The 21,172-nt window shown below is 50.6% G+C and overlaps 1 protein-coding gene across 8 annotated transcripts in view; it reads left to right on the top strand.

Moving 5' to 3' along the window:
* Lamb3 (laminin subunit beta 3) overlaps positions 1 to 20,390 on the top strand; it is a 43,637-nt gene extending 23,247 nt beyond the window's left edge. For all 8 annotated transcript variants that reach the window (XM_021729219.3, XM_078022743.1, XM_078022747.1 and 5 more), the window contains 18 exons: positions 161 to 352; positions 1,616 to 1,679; positions 2,010 to 2,203; positions 4,022 to 4,142; positions 4,898 to 5,086; positions 6,307 to 6,462; positions 6,876 to 7,072; positions 7,481 to 7,595; positions 8,321 to 8,699; positions 10,231 to 10,391; positions 10,499 to 10,719; positions 10,999 to 11,196; positions 11,771 to 11,915; positions 15,524 to 15,731; positions 16,117 to 16,258; positions 16,650 to 16,826; positions 17,470 to 17,623; positions 19,906 to 20,390. In XM_021729219.3, coding sequence (XP_021584894.2) covers positions 161 to 352; positions 1,616 to 1,679; positions 2,010 to 2,203; positions 4,022 to 4,142; positions 4,898 to 5,086; positions 6,307 to 6,462; positions 6,876 to 7,072; positions 7,481 to 7,595; positions 8,321 to 8,699; positions 10,231 to 10,391; positions 10,499 to 10,719; positions 10,999 to 11,196; positions 11,771 to 11,915; positions 15,524 to 15,731; positions 16,117 to 16,258; positions 16,650 to 16,826; positions 17,470 to 17,623; positions 19,906 to 20,042 — 3,150 coding nt within the window. In that variant the 3' untranslated portion in view covers positions 20,043 to 20,390. The remainder of the gene's footprint in view (positions 1 to 160; positions 353 to 1,615; positions 1,680 to 2,009; positions 2,204 to 4,021; positions 4,143 to 4,897; positions 5,087 to 6,306; positions 6,463 to 6,875; positions 7,073 to 7,480; positions 7,596 to 8,320; positions 8,700 to 10,230; positions 10,392 to 10,498; positions 10,720 to 10,998; positions 11,197 to 11,770; positions 11,916 to 15,523; positions 15,732 to 16,116; positions 16,259 to 16,649; positions 16,827 to 17,469; positions 17,624 to 19,905) is intronic.
* Positions 20,391 to 21,172: the final 782 nt, after the last annotated feature.

Below are 21,172 nucleotides of genomic sequence, written 5' to 3'. Positions count from 1 at the left end.
CTATGGTTTGCCAGGAGGATTGGAGTCTACTTGCTCCTACTGGGCCTCTTTCTATCACCCTCATTGGGGGAAACTGTTTCTGTGATTATGTTTCATGGGCACACCACCAGAGCCCCCCTTTCCTTTGTTTCTCAGAGTCCTCCTGTTTGTGTCTTTCCAGGGGCCTCTGCCAGCAGGCATGCTGATTGAGCGCTCCTCAGACTTTGGCAAGACCTGGCGGGTGTACCAGTACCTGGCTGCGGACTGCACCTCTGCCTTCCCCCAGGTCCGCCAGGGCCAGCCCCAGAGTTGGCAAGATGCCCGGTGCCAGCCCCTGCCCCAGAGACCTAATGGACACCTAAATGGGGGAAAGGTATGTAGAGAGACCCCTGAAAAAGTAAGCACAGCAGTACCCAAAGTCTCCCAGTTCACAAAGTCACAAGGAGTCTTGAGAAGAAGCGATAACACCGGTGGCCAGTTTCCCTTGCAGTCTCTCCTGATTTCCTCAATAATGATGCCCTGCAAGCATTGGCTGGGATATTTCGAAAGCAGCTTGAGGCCCTCTTCCATAACCTCTTCCCAGGCTACTCTTTGGCACATCCCTATATACGGAGAGGAGAAAAATCACAAAAATTTATCTTCACTTTGGCAGGATTTAACACAAAAATGAAAATTTTTTGATTGAAATCATCCATTTAGTCCAGTCCCAGTCCTTGGAGGGAAATCCAGGTATGAAGAGTTCTAGATTATGTGAATTTAAATCCTGAGCTGGGAATGAGAACTCGATTCCATAAACACCCAGAATGCTTCTTTCCAAATCCTCCTAAATGTTGGCCAAACTCTTTTGTAACTGAATTCCCCATTCCCTGGTGGAGGAGGCTGGTTTCTCTTCTCCTGTCCCTGGCTGGGATGGGGTGACTCCCAAGAGCTGCACCCAGGTGAACTGATGCCAAGTGGTCCCTGCCTGCTGTTTGCATAGCTGCTTCCTTCAGGCGGGACAGCTCCTCCTTGTTTACATCCTTATCCAAGTCTAGGTTCCCCATGCTCTCCAGACTCTAGATCAGAGCCAGGACTTTTTCCTGATTTGTGGAGGATTAGCTTAAAAACTTCCTGGGATATGCAAGGAAGTCACATCCAGTGAGTGGTTTTGATTATAAATAATAAAAAAAAATTGAAATTAAAATTGTCTAGAGTGCCATGGTTACTAAGTTCATGTAGTCTTGGATTCCGAACCCTTTCATTCATCTTATGACATTGGAAGATTAGAATCTGTTGAAACCCCATGTGTAGATCATGTATATCACAATAATTTTGGGCCTAAGAAAATCAGAAAATTCTTGAGATACGTTTATTTTTAACTGGAGAGGAGAAGTTGTACACACGCGTGCATGTGCATGCGTACACACACACACACACACACACACACACACACACACACACACACACTCTCACTTTCTGCCCAGCAGTTGTTTTGCTCATCCAGAGCAGGTGGTGGGCTCATGAGGTGGTCTCTCTCATGTTCCAGAAAAGAGGAACCTCTGATTATAAGAAGGGTGGAGCACAGAATGGAAAGGAAGGGCTCCGAGCTGGGGCATGCTGTTATGCTTTGGTTCTTCCCTTTCTCCCCTCTGTATAGGTTCAACTTAACCTTATGGATTTAGCATCTGGGATTCCAGCAACTCAAAGTCAAAAAATTCAAGGTCAGTTTGGCTGCTCTTCCTGCTAGTGGGACTGTTAGTGGGGAATGAAACAAGTTGGAACCAAGATCATGGAAATTTCCTGTTCCCTCCTATTTTTCTGACATAATTCTTGCCTGGCTTGCCTCTTAGGGTTATTGTGTGCAGGATGCTGTGAGAAGGTGGGGGGCTGGGGAGGGTGGTCCCTTGAATAATGTGAAGCCAGGACAGAGGGATGGGGCTATCAAAATACTTTTTAAAAATCTATCCTGGTCTAGGAGACTATTTGCCTCCAACTTCCTTTCTTGGTTTTACCTTTCCCAACCTCCCCCTCCTTGTTGCTGCCCCTCTCAGAGTTGGGAGACATCACAAACTTGAGAGTCAACTTCACCAGGCTGGCCCCAATGCCCCAGAGGGGTTTCTATCCCCCCAGCGCCTACTTTGCAGTGTCCCAGCTGCGTCTGCAGGGGAGCTGCTTCTGTCACGGCCACGCTGACCACTGTGCACCCAAGCCTGCAGCCCCTGAAAGTCCCTCCTCAGCTGTGCAGGTGACAGCCCAGGGTGGGAAGGGCCGGGGGAAAGGGCAGGACCGGGTAGACTAAGGGTGTTCTTGGGGCTCCTGTGACACAGAGAGGACACACAACTTAAGAATTGGGTAGTTAGTATTTCAGTAATAATAAAAATTATTTTAAAGGACAGTCATTTCTGAAATTAGACTTTTGTGGTCTTTATGCAGACCTGCTTTATAGCTTGAGATGGTTTTGATTTTTCGTGACTTGTAAGTGTATATGTGGCTGCCCAGGGGGGAGCTCAAGGCAAAGCTTCTTACCCAGGCTATGTACTGTATTTACAATGCGTAAACTGCCATTTACAACATTATTATCTAAAAACGTAAATATGAAAATATTGTAAATTCTCATTTTATTGGGTACTTAGGAAAAACTTGCAAGGACCTCCACCATCAGGTATTCTATTTTATTATTTGATTTAAAGGTCCAGGAGGTTGCAGGGTGCCACAAGAGTAAAGGCTATCCGGTGTGAGAAACAGGGCAGGTGACTGAGTAATATTAGTATGGATGGAAAGTCTATCCCAGGCTAGCAAACGGGGTTCAGCAGGGCTGGGTATAGAAGCCCCAGTTTAACAAGCTTCCCAGGGCGTTATACTGTGAAACCAGGCCCAGGAGTGGAGGAGAGAGAGCCTTGGCTAAAGAAGCCCTTTTCTGGGGCATCGTTTTTTTTGTCAACACATGGGGGCACAGTGTTTGTCCTGGTAGTAGAGGGACATGAAGAAATATGCAAATCATCCCAGGGCGGGGAGGTGCAAATGGCATGGCATAGTTGCTTTGTTCTTTATTCCTGGACCAACGGCAGCCCCAAGTTGCAGAGGAGTCTAGCAGGGGCCAGCTCAGGGGATGGACCCGTGATCCATTAAGGCCCATAAGACAAATGAAAGGAACTGAAGTGGGGTGAGAGGAGATCACTGCTTTTAAAAGGCACAGATGCCTGGGCCTGTCCCCTAAGATTCGAGCTGAACTGGATCTGGGCATTGGTGTTTCCCAAAACACTCCCCAGGTGATGGTGAAGTGCAGCCAGGGTTGGAATTTATGGAACTTGAGGGACCAGGGGGTCTCATGAAGGAGGTGCCATTCTAGCTGGAGTTACTGGGTGGGGATTTGCTGGGGAATACAGAAGAAGAGAATTCCAGACAGAAGGAAAAACATCAGAAATGGCCAAGAGATGGGGGCAAGCAGGCAGGGTACAGGGAGTGATTCAAAGCTCAGCTTGCTGTGCTGTCGGCAGGGAGCAGGGGATGAGAATGGAGCAAACGTGGTACAGGTCCTCCAATGCCAGGCTGGGGGTGTTGGGTTTAATTTGGGAGGCAATTAACACACAACAGCTATTCTATTTTTATACCTTAATGAGCCTAGTAACGATTTATCGTAAGAGTCCCATTAGCCAAACAACTTAGTCATGAATTGCTGGAATATAAATATCCAGAGAGCCCACCAGCTTCTAGAATCCCAGTTTACGCACAAGGGTGTCTGATCACCTTCTAGGTGCAGCCTGGGACTGGGCATCCTGGGGTGTCCAAGGGAAAAGAATGAGCTTGTAAAATCCTTGCTAGAGGAACAGTGAGGGTACATTCACATGTGTGTGCTCTCACACACAGAACAACAGTAGGAAGGACACTGTAACTGTCATAGGAGCTGGGCAAGGGCTGGTGCATTCAGGAAGAGCATCCTGAGGGGCTGAGGTCTGGGCAGGCCCTGAGTGGTGGGCAGGAGGGTCTCACAGGAGAGGGCAGCTCCATCCCTGGGGCTCTCCTTTGTTAATTATTCTTGATGACCCACGGCTGCCTCTCCCAGGTCCATGATGTCTGTGTCTGCCAGCACAACACTGCTGGCCCCAACTGTGAACGCTGTGCCCCCTTCTATAACAACCGGCCCTGGAGACCTGCAGAGACCCAAAACCCCCATGAATGTCAAAGTAAGAACCTGGAATAACCCCCGCTTCCCTGTAATGACTGAGTTGGTTGCTGACCTTGCTGCAACTCACTGACCTCGCGTGGGACAGAGCGAGAATCTGTTTTTTATTTTTGAAATCTAAACCAAATTGTAGTCTTGCAATTTAAGCTGTCCTGGCTCTGTGGGGGTGGAGAGAGGATTGGGTGGGATCTTCCACTGCCTCTGCCTTGTTTTCAGCCAGCCCTGGAGGGGCCAGGGCTTGGTTTCTGCTGATGACACATGGCTCTCACAGTGTCCCCAGAGCCTTCTTCCTCTGGCCCCTCCAGTTGCTTTATCCTGGGTCAAACATATCTGCTTCCCTGTTGTCAGTTTTCTACATCAAATGGTCCCTTGGAGTCAGAGTCTTTGCTCATATAGCCCCAGGAAGGCAGTGACCCTGCAGGAGATTCATGGTGGCCACGGGAGAGGGCTGAGGATAGGCCATTCAAAGGGCTCTCCCTTTGCTCCAGCAAGACCACTGTTCTTGACTTCACCCCTGCCCACCATACACTTGGGAATCAGGAGGCCTGAGTCCTCATTTTACTTAGCTTTCTTCCTGGTTGTGTATCCCTAACTATATTACACAAGGCTCCTTGACCTCATCTCCCCATTTCCCTGCCCTGATGGTTTTGTAGAGTTGCTAGAGATTCCAAGGAGCTGCCTTGGCTCATGCTTGGTGGATGGCAATGGTGCTGGTCAGATATCCCTTTTTTAAATATGGGATCCCTTCTTTTTCAGGATGTGATTGCAATGGGCATTCAGAGACATGTCACTTTGACCCATCTGTATTTGCTGCCAGCCAAGGGGCACATGGAGGAGTGTGTGACAATTGCCGGGACCACACTGAGGGCAAGAACTGTGAGCGGTGTCAGCTGCACTATTTCCGGAACCGGCGACCAGGCGCCCCTATTCAAGAGACCTGTATTCGTGAGTAGGGGCCCCAGGGACCCAGAGTGTCATTCATTTATTATTCCCCACTTTCTCTGGTTACAACAGGACACATGTCCCTGGGGATACAAAGGCCATTGGGGAGCACAAAGACTTGGTCATAAATCAGGACTTGTGGTGGTTTTTATAACTTAGCTGTGTACTATTAAACAAATCATTTAACCTCAGTGGACCATCAATCGATGAGCCAATCAGTACATAGCCTTACTTTGGGTATAGAAGAGAAAAAAAATAAACATAAGCTATGGCTCCTGTGGTCTGGTAAATAAATCACACACAAAAAAGAGGAATTAAAGCTCTTTGCCCATGGTGTTGCCTTTCCCATGTGGCAATGTGGTTTGATACTTGTTTTTCTATTTACTCAATATTGATAACTCTTCCAAGATCATGTCTTATTTTCTCTGGTCCTAACACAATTGACTAACAAATAATCGATGCTCAAGGAATGCTTGTTGAATGAACGCGAATGTAAGGGGCTGGAACAGTCAGAGGTGGCTAACATGCCCACAAGGGCTCAAACTGCACACAGGAGAGAGCAAACTAGACTGAGGCAGGCGGGTGGAGGCGGTTTTCATCAGCCAAGACTTTGGCAATGAAGGAGTAGTTTGTTTTGAAAAGCATAATAGAGGCCAAGGAGTCTGGTAGGGGAAAGCTGGGTCACTTCCTGTTGTTATTATTTGTTTATGGAAAGACTGAGACACACTTGAGTTTGACTCTTGTGTCCAGCGTTCACTTGCAATGTGACAATGTGACCTTTAGTAAGTTCTTTAGCATCTCAGAGCCTCAGCTTCCTCATCAGTACAGTGGGGATTAGAATCCTCACATTTCAGGGTTATCAGGAGCATTATGAGACAACATGGGAGAGTGCCTGGTTTAGTGCTTGGTACATAGTAGTTGTTTGGTAAATCATGAAAACCAAAATACTGGTATAGTGTTTAACATCCTCAACTGACTTTCTACCTAGTTGATATTTACTCTTTTATTACTCATAAGAAGCTAGGAGGGGTGTATTATTGTCCCATTATACAGATGAAGAAACAGAGGTGCAGAGGGGTATAAAGTACTTGATTGAGGTTGTAAGATTAACAAATAACCGATGGTGGAACAAAGATTTGAACCAGGCAATGTGGCTCCTAGAATCTGCTTTGAGCTCTCAAAATTTCTTTGTTATTATTGCCACGGCTGCTTTTGTCTCTCAGCTTGTGAATGTGATCCGGATGGGGCAGTGCCAGGGGCTCCCTGTGACCCAGTCACCGGGCAATGTGTGTGCAAAGAACATGTGCAGGGAGAGCGCTGTGACCTTTGCAAGCCAGGCTTCACAGGACTCACCTACACCAACCCACAGGGATGCCACCGTGAGTAGGGGACCTGGCCCAGTGTGGTGTGGGTGGGCTGCATGGGCCCCCAGTCCAAATCTTGCGAGGCTGTCTTCAGAGGAAATCCCACTCAAGGGCAGACAATGGGGTTGGGCTGGTAGGTCAGATTTCTTCTTTCCCAGCACCAGGTGTTGTGCTACTAGCCACCAGCAGGTGGCAGCACAGGCCCAGGTTGGAAGGTAGGACTGAGTCAGCCAGAGCAAGGGTGGGCCTGCAGGCCGCCAAGCTGCCAGGTGGCTGGGAAGGCACAGTGGTTGTGAGTCAGCCATGTTATCCACAGGGGACCGCCCTGCCCAGTGCTTTTTCCTGGCTGGCCTCCTCCCTGCATGTGTGTCTTCTGGGGCTGAATTTTTTTCGTGGTGTCTGCCTGAGCTCAGCCCGCCCTCCTGCAGGTTGTGACTGCAGCATCCTGGGGTCCCAGCGGGACATGCCCTGTGATGAGGAGAGTGGCCGCTGCCTGTGCCTGCCCAACGTGGTGGGTCCCAAATGTGACCAGTGCGCTCCCTACCACTGGAAGCTGGCCAGTGGCCGGGGCTGCGAGCCATGTGCCTGTGACCCGCACAACTCCCTCAGCCCCCAGTGCAACCAGGTATGAGGTGGGATGGCCCCAGGGGCTCCTCAGCAGGAGGGGGGGTCTGCCCACCAGCATCTCTGTCTTAACTTCATGCTCCCCTTGTGGGAGTTTTGAAAGTCAGCCTGGGATGCTTCTATCCCTGTTCCTCTTGGGGGAGGCCACCAGATGTCCCTCCCTCTGTGGCTCTCAGCCTTGGGCAATGCCATATTTGCCACACCTTCTGCAGAGCAACTCTGGGCTTTGACTTTTGTGCTTGTCTGGGGGGGGGTCCTTTTTTTTTGCAATGGGGGTGGGTGGGTGCATTCTCTCTGTAGACAGCTGGTGAGCCCTTGTTACTATCTGTGGGGCAGGGGGCTGGGACATGATACCAGGGCCAGGCAGATCCTGTAAGATAGGGCCCCTGATGGTTCTTTCCCCTCTCAGTTCACAGGGCAGTGCCCCTGTCGGGAAGGCTTTAGTGGCCTCAAGTGCAGTGCTGCCGCACTCATCCGCCAGTGTCCAGACCGGACCTATGGAGATGTGGCCACAGGATGCCGAGGTGGGAGCTAACTGCATGGTGAGACAAGCTTGTGGTGGGGTCACCCAGGTCTGTGAGGTGGTTGGACATCCTGCATTGTTAGGTGTGGTGTGAGCCTGGGCAGCCCGGTGAGTGCCACACTCCTGCCACTGCTTGTCCTCCTTGCCCTTGAGTGAGGTTTACCAGAGGCCGCCCCCACGTCCACACCTCAGGAGGGTTGTCTTGCTCCCACTTCCCTTAGAACAGGCATTTGGAGAAGCAGGAGCAGGGAGGGGAGGTTACTTCTTCTCTCTGCATCAGCAGAGAAAGCAAGCCCTGGGGGGGGGGGCAGGGTGTCATTCCCAGAGTCGGCTTGATGTAGTGACAAGAGCACAGGACAGGAGTGTCCAGACCCGGTGCTGGCCTCAGTTCTGCCTCCCTGGTGACTGAGTGAGCCACTCCCCTCTGCACTCGGTTTCCTCATCAGAGGGAGGAGGCTTGTTAGCTCCTGCACCTGAGCTGCCTCATCTATAGAAGTGGGAAGTACCGGGTGGGGGGCAAACCCAGCCTGTGTTTCTGTTCTAAGGAACAGTATGTGCCATCTGGGGGCTTTTGAGTAAGTTTTGCCTTTTTTCTAGCCACTGTGGACTGTTATTCTAAGTCACACAGGCGGTCCCTCAGGTCACAAGTCCTCTGTAGGGCTCTCCCCACCGAACGCCTTTCTCTCCCTGACCCCAGTCTCTGACTGCCTTTTCTCCCGGCCCTAGCCTGTGACTGTGACTTCCGAGGAACAGAGAATCTGGGCTGCGACAAGGCCTCGGGCCGCTGTCTCTGCCGCCCTGGCTTGACCGGACGTCGCTGTGACCAGTGCCAGCGAGGTTACTGTGACCGCTACCCCGTGTGCGTGGGCTGCCACCCATGCTTCCAGACCTACGACTCAGACCTCAAGGAGCAGGCTCGGCGCCTCCACAGTCTCCGCAATGCCACTGCTGGCCTGCGGCCGGGGCCAGGCCTGGACGACCTTGGCTTGGCCTCCAGGGTGCGGGATGCCAAGGCCAAGATTGAGCAGATCCAAGCAATTTTGGGCAGTTCCTTGGTCTCAGAGCAGGATGTGGCCCAGGTGGCCAATGCCGTCTTCTCTATCAGGTATCACTGTCCCTGCACAGCACTTGGAGAATTATGCCACATAGGTTCACATAAGGGTCACGCTGGTCCTTCCTTACCTTTTTACAGCCCTTTATAGTTTACAAAACATTTTCACATGCACCCACTCTCAACTACTGTGACAGTCCTGTGAGGATAGAGTGGTGGCTGTTATTACTTCTGTTTTACAGGTGAGGAGACAGGCATTGATAAATGATGTCATAGCCACGTGGCCACTGAGGGGCAGGGCTGGCCTCAGAGCACAGGCAAGGAGCCCAAGCCCAGGACTCTTTCAAGTGCTTGGCGCTGCCTGTAGGAGAGAGTCAGCTCTGGATTAGTCACCCTGGTGGAGGGCATCCTAGAGGCAGGGGTGCTAAATATAGATCCCAACTTGCTTTTGGAATGGAAGCCATCCCACCTACGCCCCCCTCCCACCAGCAGAGGTGACTTCTCAGTGAGATTTGGTTCTGGAAGATTCTATAATTAGTTTATATTTCCTGAGCACCAGTGGACTGGTGGTACACAGAGATGTCCAGGCAGCAGGGAAAAGGTAGCCCAAGAGGATTGAAGGCTGAGCCTCTTTTACTCATGGAGGTGCTGAGCTTCTTCAGGGGCCTGAGCAGAGGAGCTAGAGCAAATGTTGGAAATCATTTGTTCATTCACTCCACAGATTTAAAAGCCCCTGGTGTGATCCAGGCATTACACAAGGTGTGAAGGACATTACAGTTCACAGGACACAGTCTTCACCCCCCAGAGGCTCTTGTGCAGCTGGTTGATGTGCCAACAGTGAAGAATAGTAATGTGGACGTGGGATAAGAGCTAAAGCTCCCCTAACGGGTGGCTGTGGCAGGCTTTACAGGGGAGTGCCCTCTGACCTCATTTTCTAAACTGTGCAATATGTCCATAGGGGTTCAGAAGGCTGGGAATGCAGGTGTGGAGGGTGGGACGTGGTATTCTATGGCCAAGCAAAGCCTCAGGTGGAGGATGTGACACTTGTGGGAGGGAGTTAAGATGGGTGGACAGACAGAGGGCATGGGGAGAGAGGACCCTGAGAGCCCCATGGTGGTGAGCCTGGGGGTGCATCATGAGTCCCCTTCACATGGGCATTTCCAGCCAGAAGGCGATGGGTTTGCAGCTCAGTGGGGGTGGTGTGTGCCCCAGAGGAGCAGTTTGGGAGCCATAGCTCAAGTCAGACAGTAAGAGGCCAGGAGGAGAGGGACAGGGTAGCATAGGCAGAGAATGGTGAGGGGGGGGATGGAGAATACTAAGGCCAGAGCAGTCAAGGAAGGAGAGCATTTAACAGTCCACCTACAGAGGGATGGAGCAAGGCTGTGTCCCTGCCTCGGCTGACCCCAGCCTCTGCCCAGAAGAATTGTCTTCAGCTGGTGGATTCTCCCTTCTGTTGCTTTGCTGAGGACAACTCCCCTGTGCAGCCTGTTTCTCCTAACTCAGTGGCAGCTTTATCAAGAGGAGGTTGATTCTGGCAAGCCAAACCCCCTCCTACATGTTAGCCCATACTCTTCTCCCATCCTAGGCGGACTCTCCAGGACCTGCAGTTGGATCTTCCCCTGCTGGAGGAGATGTTGTCCCTCCCAGGAGACTTGGACAGTCTGGACAGAAGCTTCAATCACCTCCTTGTTATGTATCAGAACAAGAGGGAACAGTTTGAAAAAATAAGCAATGTTGATCTTTCAGGTGAGAAGAGAGGGACCCAGACAACCCGCCTCTCCCCATCTGCTCCTTCCCATCTCTCCAGGCCTCCTGTGCCATGGACAGCTCTCTCCCCTCCCCTCGTTCCATAGGAGCCTTCCGGATGCTGACCACAGCCTATGAGCGGTCATCGCAGGCTGCTCGGCAGATCTCGGACAGCTCCAGGTTGCTGCACCGGCTCAGGGAGGACCGCAGACGAGCAGAGGGGCTGGACAGGCTGGTGGGAAGAGGTGAAGGTGATGGTAGCCCCGATCTGGCATCCCTGCAGCTGGAGATGGCCTCCTTGCCTGATCTGACACCTACCATCAATAAGGTGACTTAGGGAATGGGAGTCCCTCTTCTTGGAACCTCCACCCTAGCTTATCACACAGGGACTACGGCCACATCCCCACATTTCCCATTAGGGCAAACCTGCCCCAGTGAGAAACTGCTCACCCATCCTGACCCTCATGCCCCTCACTGTGTACTCAGGCATTGCCAAGGAAACACGTTTCTGATGCCGGTTGTCATGGGGATGTCTGACTGTTTGTTTCCTGGTGTGGGGTGGGGATGGTTGTCGAGAAGCCTCTTTGACACCCCCATCTCTCCACAGCTCTGTGGCGGCTCCAGGCAGACGGCTTGCACCCCAGGAGCGTGTCCTGGTGAACTGTGTCCCCAAGATAATGGCACTGTCTGTGGCTCCCACTGCAGGGGTGCCCGCCCTAGGGCTGGAGGGGCCTTCCGGATGGCAGGGCAGGTGGCTGAGCAGCTCCGGGGTTTCAACTCCCAGCTCCAGCAGACCAGGCAGATGGTAGGTACAGCAGGGGGGAGGTGGGCACAGGTAGGAGGGGGCAGAGAGGAAGGAGCTCTGCAGGCAATCCAGAAATTTCTTTTTCCCTTCCTTTCTTTCTTTCTTTCTTTCTTTCTTTCTTTCTTTCTTTCTTTCTTTCTTTCTTTCTTTCTTTCTTTCTTTCTTTCTTTCTTTCTTTCTTTCTTTCTTTCTGTACTGGGGATTGAACCCAGGGGCACTTAACCGCTAAGTCACATCCCCAGCCTTTTTTTATATTTTGTTTAGAGACATGGTCTCACTAAGTTGCTTTAGGGCCAGAATTCCCATTTTAAAGTCAGAGACTAAAGCCCAGAAATATTAGGTGATTGTGTTAAAGTTTCACAGCAAACATGACATAGAGTTGGAATCAATGTTTTTGAGGTTTTTTTTTTTTTTTAAACCAAACATCCAAATTGTGTCTTCTGGGGCCAAACTTGGTTGGTTACAGATGCTTTGTAGATAGGTCCTGAGGTCGAGGATGATCCATGGAATCCTTGGGAGCTGCTGAGAGGCGCCATGGAGTCCTGGCCCCTTCTAACACATGGTGTGTCAACAGATTAGGGCAGCTGAGGAAGCTGCCTCGCAGGTCCAATCAGATGCTCAGCGCCTAAAGACTCAGGTGAGCACCAGTCACTCCCAGATGGAAGAAGACATTGGACGCACACGGTTCCTCATCCAGCAGGTCCGGGACTTCCTCACGGGTGAGCTGGCTTCAGTCTCCCCTCAGCTGGTGTCCAGCTCCTGCCTCTCCCTCATTCCCATTCTCATTCAACAATCCCCGGTCTCCCTCCCTGCCTCCATGGCCTCCAGCACCCTGGCCCAGGACCCTGTCACTCATCTGGCCTCTCCAATGACTTCTCTGCCTGTTCCCTGTGTGTGATCCATTCCCAATAGCATGGTCTGAGACACCTTTGAGAAATATGTCAGATGGCTTCCCACTCTTGCTTTAAATCCTTCAAAGGCTTCACCTTGTTCCTTGATAAACTCCCGGCTCCTCTCTTGACTCACAAGGTCTGGCTCTTGTCCATCTCCTGGATGTGACCTTGCGCTCCTCCTTCCTTCACTCACTGGATACCCTTTTCTCTTTGCCTTCCTGGGATGCTCTTTCCAAGGTGGCTGTTTCTCATCTTCCAGGTCTCAGTTTCAGCATCATCTCTGCAGAAAAGCCTTCCCTGACCACCCTGCCTGTGGTCAGCCCCCTGCTCCCCATTTCCCATACCTTCACCCTGCTATTTAGGCTCTGCTTATGAAGTTCATTTGTCTGTAAATATGTCATGTGTCTCCTCACTAGATTGCAGAGTCCAAAAGGGCAGGGATGGTTGGCTATCTGGTCTATGGCTGTATCACCATACCTACCATAAGGCTAGACACAGAATGCACCCAAACTGATGAACGTGATCTCTTTCCTGCTGTCCTGGAGAGTGGGACAGGGCTGTGCAATAGAAAGATCTTTGGACAGGACTCAGGAGACTTGTGTGACTTTGGAAATGTTGCTTTTTCTCTTTGCCCCACCTTTCGCTTGCAAATGGAAATGGTAGTATTTCACAAGTTTATTTTGAGGATCAAATAACTGATGTAAAATGTGCTTTGAAAAATTAAAGGTGCCTCCGGAATGTGAGTTGATATTATTAGATTTCTGGTCTCTGCCAGGAAATTTGCTGGCTGGGAGCCCAGTTAATATGAGCTGAGGGTTTGGTGTAATGACAGTGGCTCTTCTTGCTACTATTGCAGTGTTTTTGCCCCAAATAGGCCACAGCTCTCTCCTGAGTGCAGATGGCAGGTCAGAGAGAGGCAGGAAGGATCCACAGAAATCCTATGACTTGCTTGAAGCCATAAGGCCCACGGGGGGGAAATGTTACTAGGGATGCAGGGAGATGGTACTCAGCAAAGAAGCATGAAGGGGCAGGCCGAGGTTTGGGGCTCAGACTCACAAATAAGGGAAACTTGCCCTTATGTAGGCTAAGAGGCCACTCATCTTGAATTAACTACAGCCAGGACCCAGGCCAGGAGGTGAGATGGAGCTGGAATTCCCAGGCTGGCATAAGCAGGCAGGGAACAACCAGTCCCTTTTTGTCCTCTCATTTATGCTGTGTCTCAGGTCAAGTCCTATGATGGGTCCAGAGGCAGAGAGAAGGAAAATTCTCACAGTTATCATAGTGGTGGGTTCTAGCTTCAGAGAACTCTTACAGGAGGCGGGTGCTAGCTGCTGTTGGTATACAGGGTCACAGCATGGGAGGGAGAGTGGCAGGTCTATGGAGGAGGGAGGTGACATCATTTTTCTTCACTAGTTCTTCAAATGGAATTGAAAAAATTAATAGGTAGAGTTCATTCCTAAGTACCCGGTACTGTTTTAAGGGCTTTGCATCGATTATATTACTTAATTTTGGCTACATGAGCTAAGTACTATTATTACTTTATTTTGCATATAATGAATCTACGCACAGAGAGGTTATGCAACCTGTTTAGGAACATCCAACTTGGAGGTGGTGTGGGTAGGATTCAAGCCCATTGTTCTCACTCAGTTTTGCACATCTACATTGTTGCATTATGGGATGGACATACACACTCACTTTCACTTTTGCAAATGTTTTCCCTCTCTCTGGATTGTCTACCTTCCCTTGTCTCCCCTTACCTGGATAAGTCCTGCTCATCCTCTAAGAGTTCTCTCAGGAAAGAACCCCAGTCTCCAGAAAGCCTCCCTGGTCCTCTAGCCTGGGTGAGGCACACCTCTACCCTCATTGGTTTTGCTTCCTTATTTATCAACATGTCTCTCCCACTAGATCCCAAGCTCCATAAAGGCAGGGACTGAGGCTAATTTGATTTGCAGTCTCAACTCCTCATGTGCTGTTGTGCAGAGCAGGAAATATTGACGAGGGCCCACTCCAAGCCTCAGAAGGCCAGGAACTGAGTGTGGTGCAGCTGCAGCCTGGGTGAAGTTTTGCAGAATACATGAAGCACCAGAGCTGGGAGGGGCTATGTTCAGCGAGGGAGGCTTTGCTGGGAGGATGAGGATTAAGCCTTATTTGGAGAGGACTCTGGGTTAGAGGAGAGGTTGATGTCAGTATGGTCAGGGTCCTGGTGCATCTTGCAATGGAATAAATCCAGTTAAACCCAACTGCAGTTATGCCTTGGGCTCCTATGTCAAGCTGCCGCCAGCTGGCCTTAGGGACATGGCAGTGAATAGGACTAGCTTCCACCTTCCAAGAATGTCCTTCCACCTGGCTTGAGAGGGGTCTGGGGAAGAGACTCGTGTGGCTAGCTGGTGAGGAAACCTGGCAGGCGTGGAGCAAGGCTGGGCCCACGGCCACAGAGGAGTTCAGGCCCAGGCCAAACCTTCTGGTGGGTGGGGCCTCCTGGACACTTCCATTCAGGTAAAATCTGTAAAAGCTAATAGGAAGATGTCATCTCTGTACTTCTGACCTCACTCTCTGACTCAGAGTTGGTTAAAAACTCTTGCTAATTGTCACATCACAACTTCAGAATGTGGACCAATAGCCCTATTTCCGAGATTAGGAAACTGAGCACAGAGAAGTCACGTGACTTGTTGTGAGGTTGTGAGGTTGCTTGAATGGATAATGGGAAGCCTAGATCTGGAAGTCATTTATCTACCCCACAAACATGAAGGACCTCCTAGTGTAGGCACTGTGTCAGGGTCTGGGGAAAGAGCTGTGGGCAAAAGCCAGTCCCTGTTCTCATGGAGCTTACCTTTTCGTGGGGAGAGAGACAAAAACCAGGTAAATGAGTTCAGCATTTGCACACGGGTGGTAAGCACTGGAGAGGAAGATAAGGCAGAAAAAGAGGATGAGAAGTCTGGCTCTAGTGTGGATGGAGGTCCACGACTGGCTTCTGAGAAGGTGACATTCCAGCAAAGAGTGCTAATCCTTATTTGCCTTTGAGCACTTCTTTGGGAGGGGGGCTGGGAAGCAGTCTCATGGCCAAGGAAGCAGCTCGGGTCCCTGACTGCTCCCCTCAGTTTGGGGCTGATTGCAGCAGACATTGCTCAGTACCAGCTGTCGGGCGCACCTCCTCCTCCTCCTCCTCCCAGCCCGCAGCTTCCTGTGGCACCAGACACTTAGTTGCCACAGCTGTGCTGACACGCCTCCTCCCCACAGCACAGAACACAGGACAATCATCCTACAGCATCTCTGGAAATTCCTAGAGAATGGGCGCCTGCGTTTGCTTGAGAGTGGGCAGTGTTTCTCCCACATCAGAAGGGCCACAGAGGCATTGTCTATGGTGCTGTTTAAGAGGCTGCTGATCCTTGGGGAGGTGACTGGCCTCCCCAGTCTGATGGATGGCTGTCTTCCAGACCCTGATATGGATGCAGCCACCATCCAGGAGGTCAGCGAGGCTGTGCTGGCTCTGTGGCTGCCCACGGACTCGGCTACAGTCCTGCAGAAGATGAACGAGATCCAGGCCATTGCAGCCAGGCTCCCCAACGTGGACCTGGTGCTGTCTCAGACCAAGCAGGACATTACGCGGGCCCGCAGGCTCCAGACTGAGGCTGAGCAGGCCAGGTAGGGCCTGGGGCCCTGAGTTTCTCCCTACCCAGGTTGTCCCCCAACCCTGTTTCTGGAAGAGAGGAATAGAAGTCCAGGACACAGGGGGCGCTGCCTACTGTGGTGGGGATAGTTGAGTGATATGAAAAGTCCAGGTTTCACTTCACTTACTGGACCCTGTCTTCCATAAAAGAAACGGCCAAGGGGATGTCTTGGGTATAACACATACTCACTATCCCCTCTTGGTGGGGTCTCAGGAGGGAAGAGCTACAGAGCTAATATTGTCCCTGGTCTTTGTCTCAGCTGGAAAGGGTGTTCTCTCAGGCTGGTGCGTGAGTTAAACTACACATTTATCATTCTCTGTTCACTCCTTCTCTCTCTGCTCTTCCTTCCTGTTCCTTAGGAGCCGAGCTCACGCAGTGGAAGGCCAGGTGGAGGATGTGGTTGGGAACCTGCGGCAGGGCACGGTGGCATTGCAGGAGGCCCAGGACACCATGCAAGGCACCAGCCGCTCCCTTAAACTTATCCAGGACAGGGTCGCTGAGGTGAGGCCTTATAGATTCTTCTCCCCCATTTTAGAATGAATAGACAGATTTAGGCATAAGGTATAGAAGATGCTAGAAGGTGACCTTGTTGACCAAGCTGGAGGTCTTGAGAAGGCTGGTTTACAAGCCTCAAGTCTGGTTTTGAGCTCTTGGCCAGGATGCAGAAAAGGCAGGGGTGGACCCTAAGGCAGGGGTGGGGTTGACTGAGCTGGAGAAGGAGGAGGCCTGGATATCATGGACAGGCAGGGGCTGAGGGAGAGCCATTGTGATGTCCTGGTTGAACAGAATTTTCCCTGTCTGTAAAGTGGGAGAAAAGATGGCAGAAGCATGCTGTTGGCTGCCTGTAAGAGTCACTAAAAACTTCCAGATTTTTCTCCTTTTTTCCACAAAGGTTCAGCAGGTCCTGGGACCAGCAGAAAGGCTGGTGATGGGCATGAGGGAGCAGCTGGGTGACTTCCGAGCACGGATGGAGGAGCTCCACCGCCAGGCCCAGCAGCAGAGGGCACAGGCAGCCCAGGCCCAGCAGCTTGCAGAGGGTGCCAGCCAGCGGGCACTGAGTGCCCAGGAGGTACAGAGAGGGCGAGTTAGCCCAACAAAACATAGCCAGTGAAGGGCTTCAGGATTAACTCAAATTTAGCCTCCACTGCTTCTGTGTAACTGGATTGGGAATGCTGAAGATGATCCAGTCCAGTTGAGACATCTGGAGCTGTCTATAGATGAGGTGGTCACTCGTCCCTGCCCAAAGATCATCTATAAAGCAGGTTTCTTACTGTGTTATCTGGAGCTTGTCTCCTTAATCCTTGGCCTGGACACTCAGCTTAGACCAATGATCTGGGCTCCACCCCTATCAGAGAAGATTGAAGAGCTTCTCCCAGTGTCTCAAGTGCTTCTCCCAAGGTTGGGAATGTTGGCATGTGCAATCCTGGGATGTGACCAAGTTGCTTTGAAATGGCACCTTAATATAAACCTATGATTATGTGTTTGGCATTATGCTTAAAGTGAGATGGGGGCGGTGACAGGAGCGAGAGATGGAGGGAGGGGCATGCAGAATTTTCAGACATAATCTGGGGCACAGTGGTTTTATAGGTGAAATATGTGCATGGGGGATAGTAGGAGGCACCTCATCCCTGTGTGTTGATTCGGATGATGTCAAATGCTTTAGCTACAGCCCTTTGATGATAGTGATACTGAGGTGGTTCTACTTTTTTCAGAACTTTGAGAGAATAAAGCAAAAGTATGCTGGGTTGAAGGACCGTTTGAGTCGGAGTCCCATGCTGGGTGAGCAGGGCAGTCGGATCCTGACTGTCAAGACAGAGGCAGAGGAACTGTTTGAGGAGACCATGGAGATGATGGACAGGATGCAAGGTGAGGGGCATGGACTGCTGGGAATCCCTGAAGGCTGGCCCCCTCCCGGGGCTGCTGAGGTCCACTCTGGTGGAGCAGCAGTGCTAAGGGAGTGAGGTCAATCAGGGTTAGCATGTGTGACAGGGCTGTGGGGATCAGGAGTGCTCACATTGACTCGGCCTGCCCTGCACTCCAGATGAGGCCATTTTCCCTATCATGTGAACGGTACCCCAAACTGTATTTAATAGCCTGAGGTGGCCTGTGAAAGGGACATGACTAATGAGTTCTAGGAGACCAATTACTTCTGAGAGAAATGCTCAGTGGAGGTGAGAAGCGGGTGAGAAAGAACAAGGCATGTCTTGAGGATGGGACAGGAATCGGCCAACAGGAGAGGAGGTTGACCAGGACCTGTGGGAGAGACACAGAATAGCTCCACGTGGCTGGCCTCCAACCCAGATGAAGAAGGTAGACTTGGCCCTGCATGTGGCAGGGAACAATCCAGAGGTTCTGAATATGGCAGAGACATCATGGTAATAGCTTTTAAAAGGGTTCTGAGCTTTCCTCAGAAAGAGGAATAAGGAATTTAGAAGCCACTCATTCTCTAAGTTGTGATGGTGGGTGGCATCACTGGGCTGGTGTGTTCAGTGAATGCTTCACAGTTTCTCTGAATTTTGGCAAAAACCTCAGTGGGTAGCCAAGTGGACACCCTAGAGAAGGTTGGATTGGTGGGTTCAAAATGAAGAAATGGGAGGCTGTGGACACCCACCCACAAAGGGCCAGGAGCTGAACTCAAGGAAGGAACCAGAGCCTGGGTCAGTGCTTTTCTTGGCCTTGCCCATCAATGCTCTGTAAGAAGATAAAGAATTTATTTGTCAAATCTGTGTATGTCAGAGAGTTAATACACCAGGCAATTGCAAAAGATGAAAAAGATGGGATTAAACCAACAGGATGAAATGAAGTCAGGATAAACCTTCCCTCTGGCCTTTGTGGGCCTAGACCACAAGTACAGCTCAGGAGAGACCTGGCTTCTCAGTGGTTCATGTCACAAATTGTTACTCACCTGAGAAAGACCCAAGAGTTCTGAGTAACTGCAGGCTTGTTTTGAAACAGCAATGTCTTGCTACTCCTGAGAGCTAATAAACACAAAGCAGCCAAAGTAAGGGGGATCAGTAAAAGCTTAGGGGTAATATTCAAACTACTTAGCAACTGGTACGGCACATACCCACCAAGGAGAATAGTCTCAGGTCATAGCATTGGAATGGAAATTTACCCGCTTGAAGGAATTTACTTTAATTGGAAGATAATGGCGAGGATTATGCATGAAGGAGGCCTTTGGAAATGGGGCCCTGAAATGGAACAGCAATAATACAACCACTAGTATGGATGTATTTCAAGATCTGACCAACCTGTAGGCCCATGTGGATGTTCACTGGCTGACACTCTCTTATGCTCATCTTCATAAAGGATCAACAAAACTGCACACATCAGGAAGAGAGTGACTGGGGTGGGAGAGAGGGAGAGACCCAGCAATTGTATCAGATGAGGAATGGAGACCTTTAACCTGGAGAAAATGAAGCCTTCCATGTGGGACTTCCATGTGGGAGCAGAGCAGATATATTCCTACATACCCAGGAGACAGACCTGGGACAATGGGGTGGAAGCAAGAAGTGGTTAGATTTTAGTTGTCTGAGAAGAGGACTTAGCAAATAATCAGAGCTGCCTAAAGTTGGAGCCTTGTACGGTAGTTGTGCTCCCTCCCTCATCTTGGTGAAATATAGGTTAGGGGAATGTAGAGTAGCCCAGGGGACTGCTGCCTAGGGGACACAGGCCAGTCTGGGTCATTTTTCAGTGTTCTTCAAGTCCTTCACATATAATCAGACAGGACCAGGATGGGGGTGGGGTAGGAAGAACTAGATTAATCTGGGGTAACATTTTGAGGGGGGAGAGTGGGCAAGTGTCAAGATGCCTACTTAAGTGTTACTGGTAGGATGGCCCCTGTTCAGGTCCAACAGCATTGGGCTGCTAATCTTGGTATCAGTATCCTTGCCCCCATCAGCCTGGTACAACTGAGAGAGCCTAGAGAAGACAAGAGGGGTGAGGAGTTACGGGATAATCAGAATTGGGGGTGTCCAGGACTGGAAAGAGGGGAGAGGCTTCAGTGACCACCACCTGGAGGCCAGCCTCTGCCGAGTTGGTTCTCCTGCCCATGCTGCCTCCAGGCAGGGGGAGGAAGGAGAAGGGTTGGAAGTCTTTGGGTATCTCACCATCTACTCCTCCTCCCCACACTGTTCCATCTGCCTCAGACATGGAATCGGAGCTGCTGCAGGGGAGCCAGGCCATCATGCTGCGCTCAGCAGACCTGACAGGACTGGAGAAGCGCGTGGAGCAGATCCGCGATCACATCAATGGGCGTGTGCTCTATTATGCCACCTGCAAATGATCTCCAGCTCCCTTTGCTTCTGGGGAGGGGGCAGATCGGGTGGAATGTTTTCTGACTCCAGGAGACTTGGATGCCACCCAGGAAGAGCCTGCGCTGATGGGACAGCTACATTTGTGGATAGAGGTGGTATAGGTGGGTCTGTCATCATGCCTGGAAACTCCCAAGTGGGGAGAGCCACGCTGGGCAAGGTCTCTGTCCTTGTCCTCTGTTGTGACTGAATCCTGGACCAACACAAAAATGTAATGAAAAAAGATGTGCAAATGAAAAGTCCAAAAATCTTTGGAAAGGAACTAGAAGCTCAGGTAGGGAAATGGTCTGTCTTCCCATTCAATAAACTTTTGTCATTTATTTCTGACTCTCATTGGAGTTCCTATGAGCTCAAGACTGTTGAACTGCCCTACTTGCTCAGTCTAGCTTGCTCATCACCTGTACCTAGGGAGACTAGGCCCTTCTGCTTCAGGACCGGATAGACCTCAACCTTGGAAGGCCAGAGGAACAGTTCCCACCTTTGAACAGCAATCCAGCTTCTAGTTATAGATGTGGAAATAGAAACTCAGAACGGGAAGTAATATGGCCAGATTCACACAGCTCCCAAGAGGTAGGACTTACACTAGGATCTATGTCTCTAGGGATCTCAAAGAGATCTCAAAGAGTATGTGCCCTCTGTGTGTGTGTGTGTGTGTCTGTGTGTGCATGCGTGTGCAACATGCACACATGTGCACATGTGCAAATATGGAATGGCAGGAATATTTGTGTGCTAACCACAGCCTAGGTACAGTGCTAGGCATCTTATCTACATTAACTTCTTAATCATTATTAATCATTTTATTTATTTATTGAACACTGTGTTGGACACATTTGCATTATCTCATGATGTAGGTGGCACTGTTATTCCCATCAGACAAATGAGAAAACCAAGGCACAAAGGCAAGGAACTCACCCAAGTTCACAGAAATGGCAGAGGAAGGCAGAGCTTGGCCTCAAACTCATGTTCTTCTAATACAGCCATTAAGAGAATGGACACTGGAGCAAGGCTCTGCACAATCTGTTCCTGTTGTTGTGAATGGGGTAGCTCATGTTTGTTACTAGGTGCCTGGCACACTGCCGGCTCCTGATATACACCGGCCCTG

This window comes from Ictidomys tridecemlineatus, chromosome 10 (assembly GCF_052094955.1).
Source record: "Ictidomys tridecemlineatus isolate mIctTri1 chromosome 10, mIctTri1.hap1, whole genome shotgun sequence".
NCBI classification, from domain to species: domain Eukaryota; kingdom Metazoa; phylum Chordata; class Mammalia; order Rodentia; family Sciuridae; genus Ictidomys; species Ictidomys tridecemlineatus.
The sequence above is the reverse complement of the archived record's forward strand: the minus strand, read 5'-3'. Positions and strand labels throughout refer to the sequence as shown.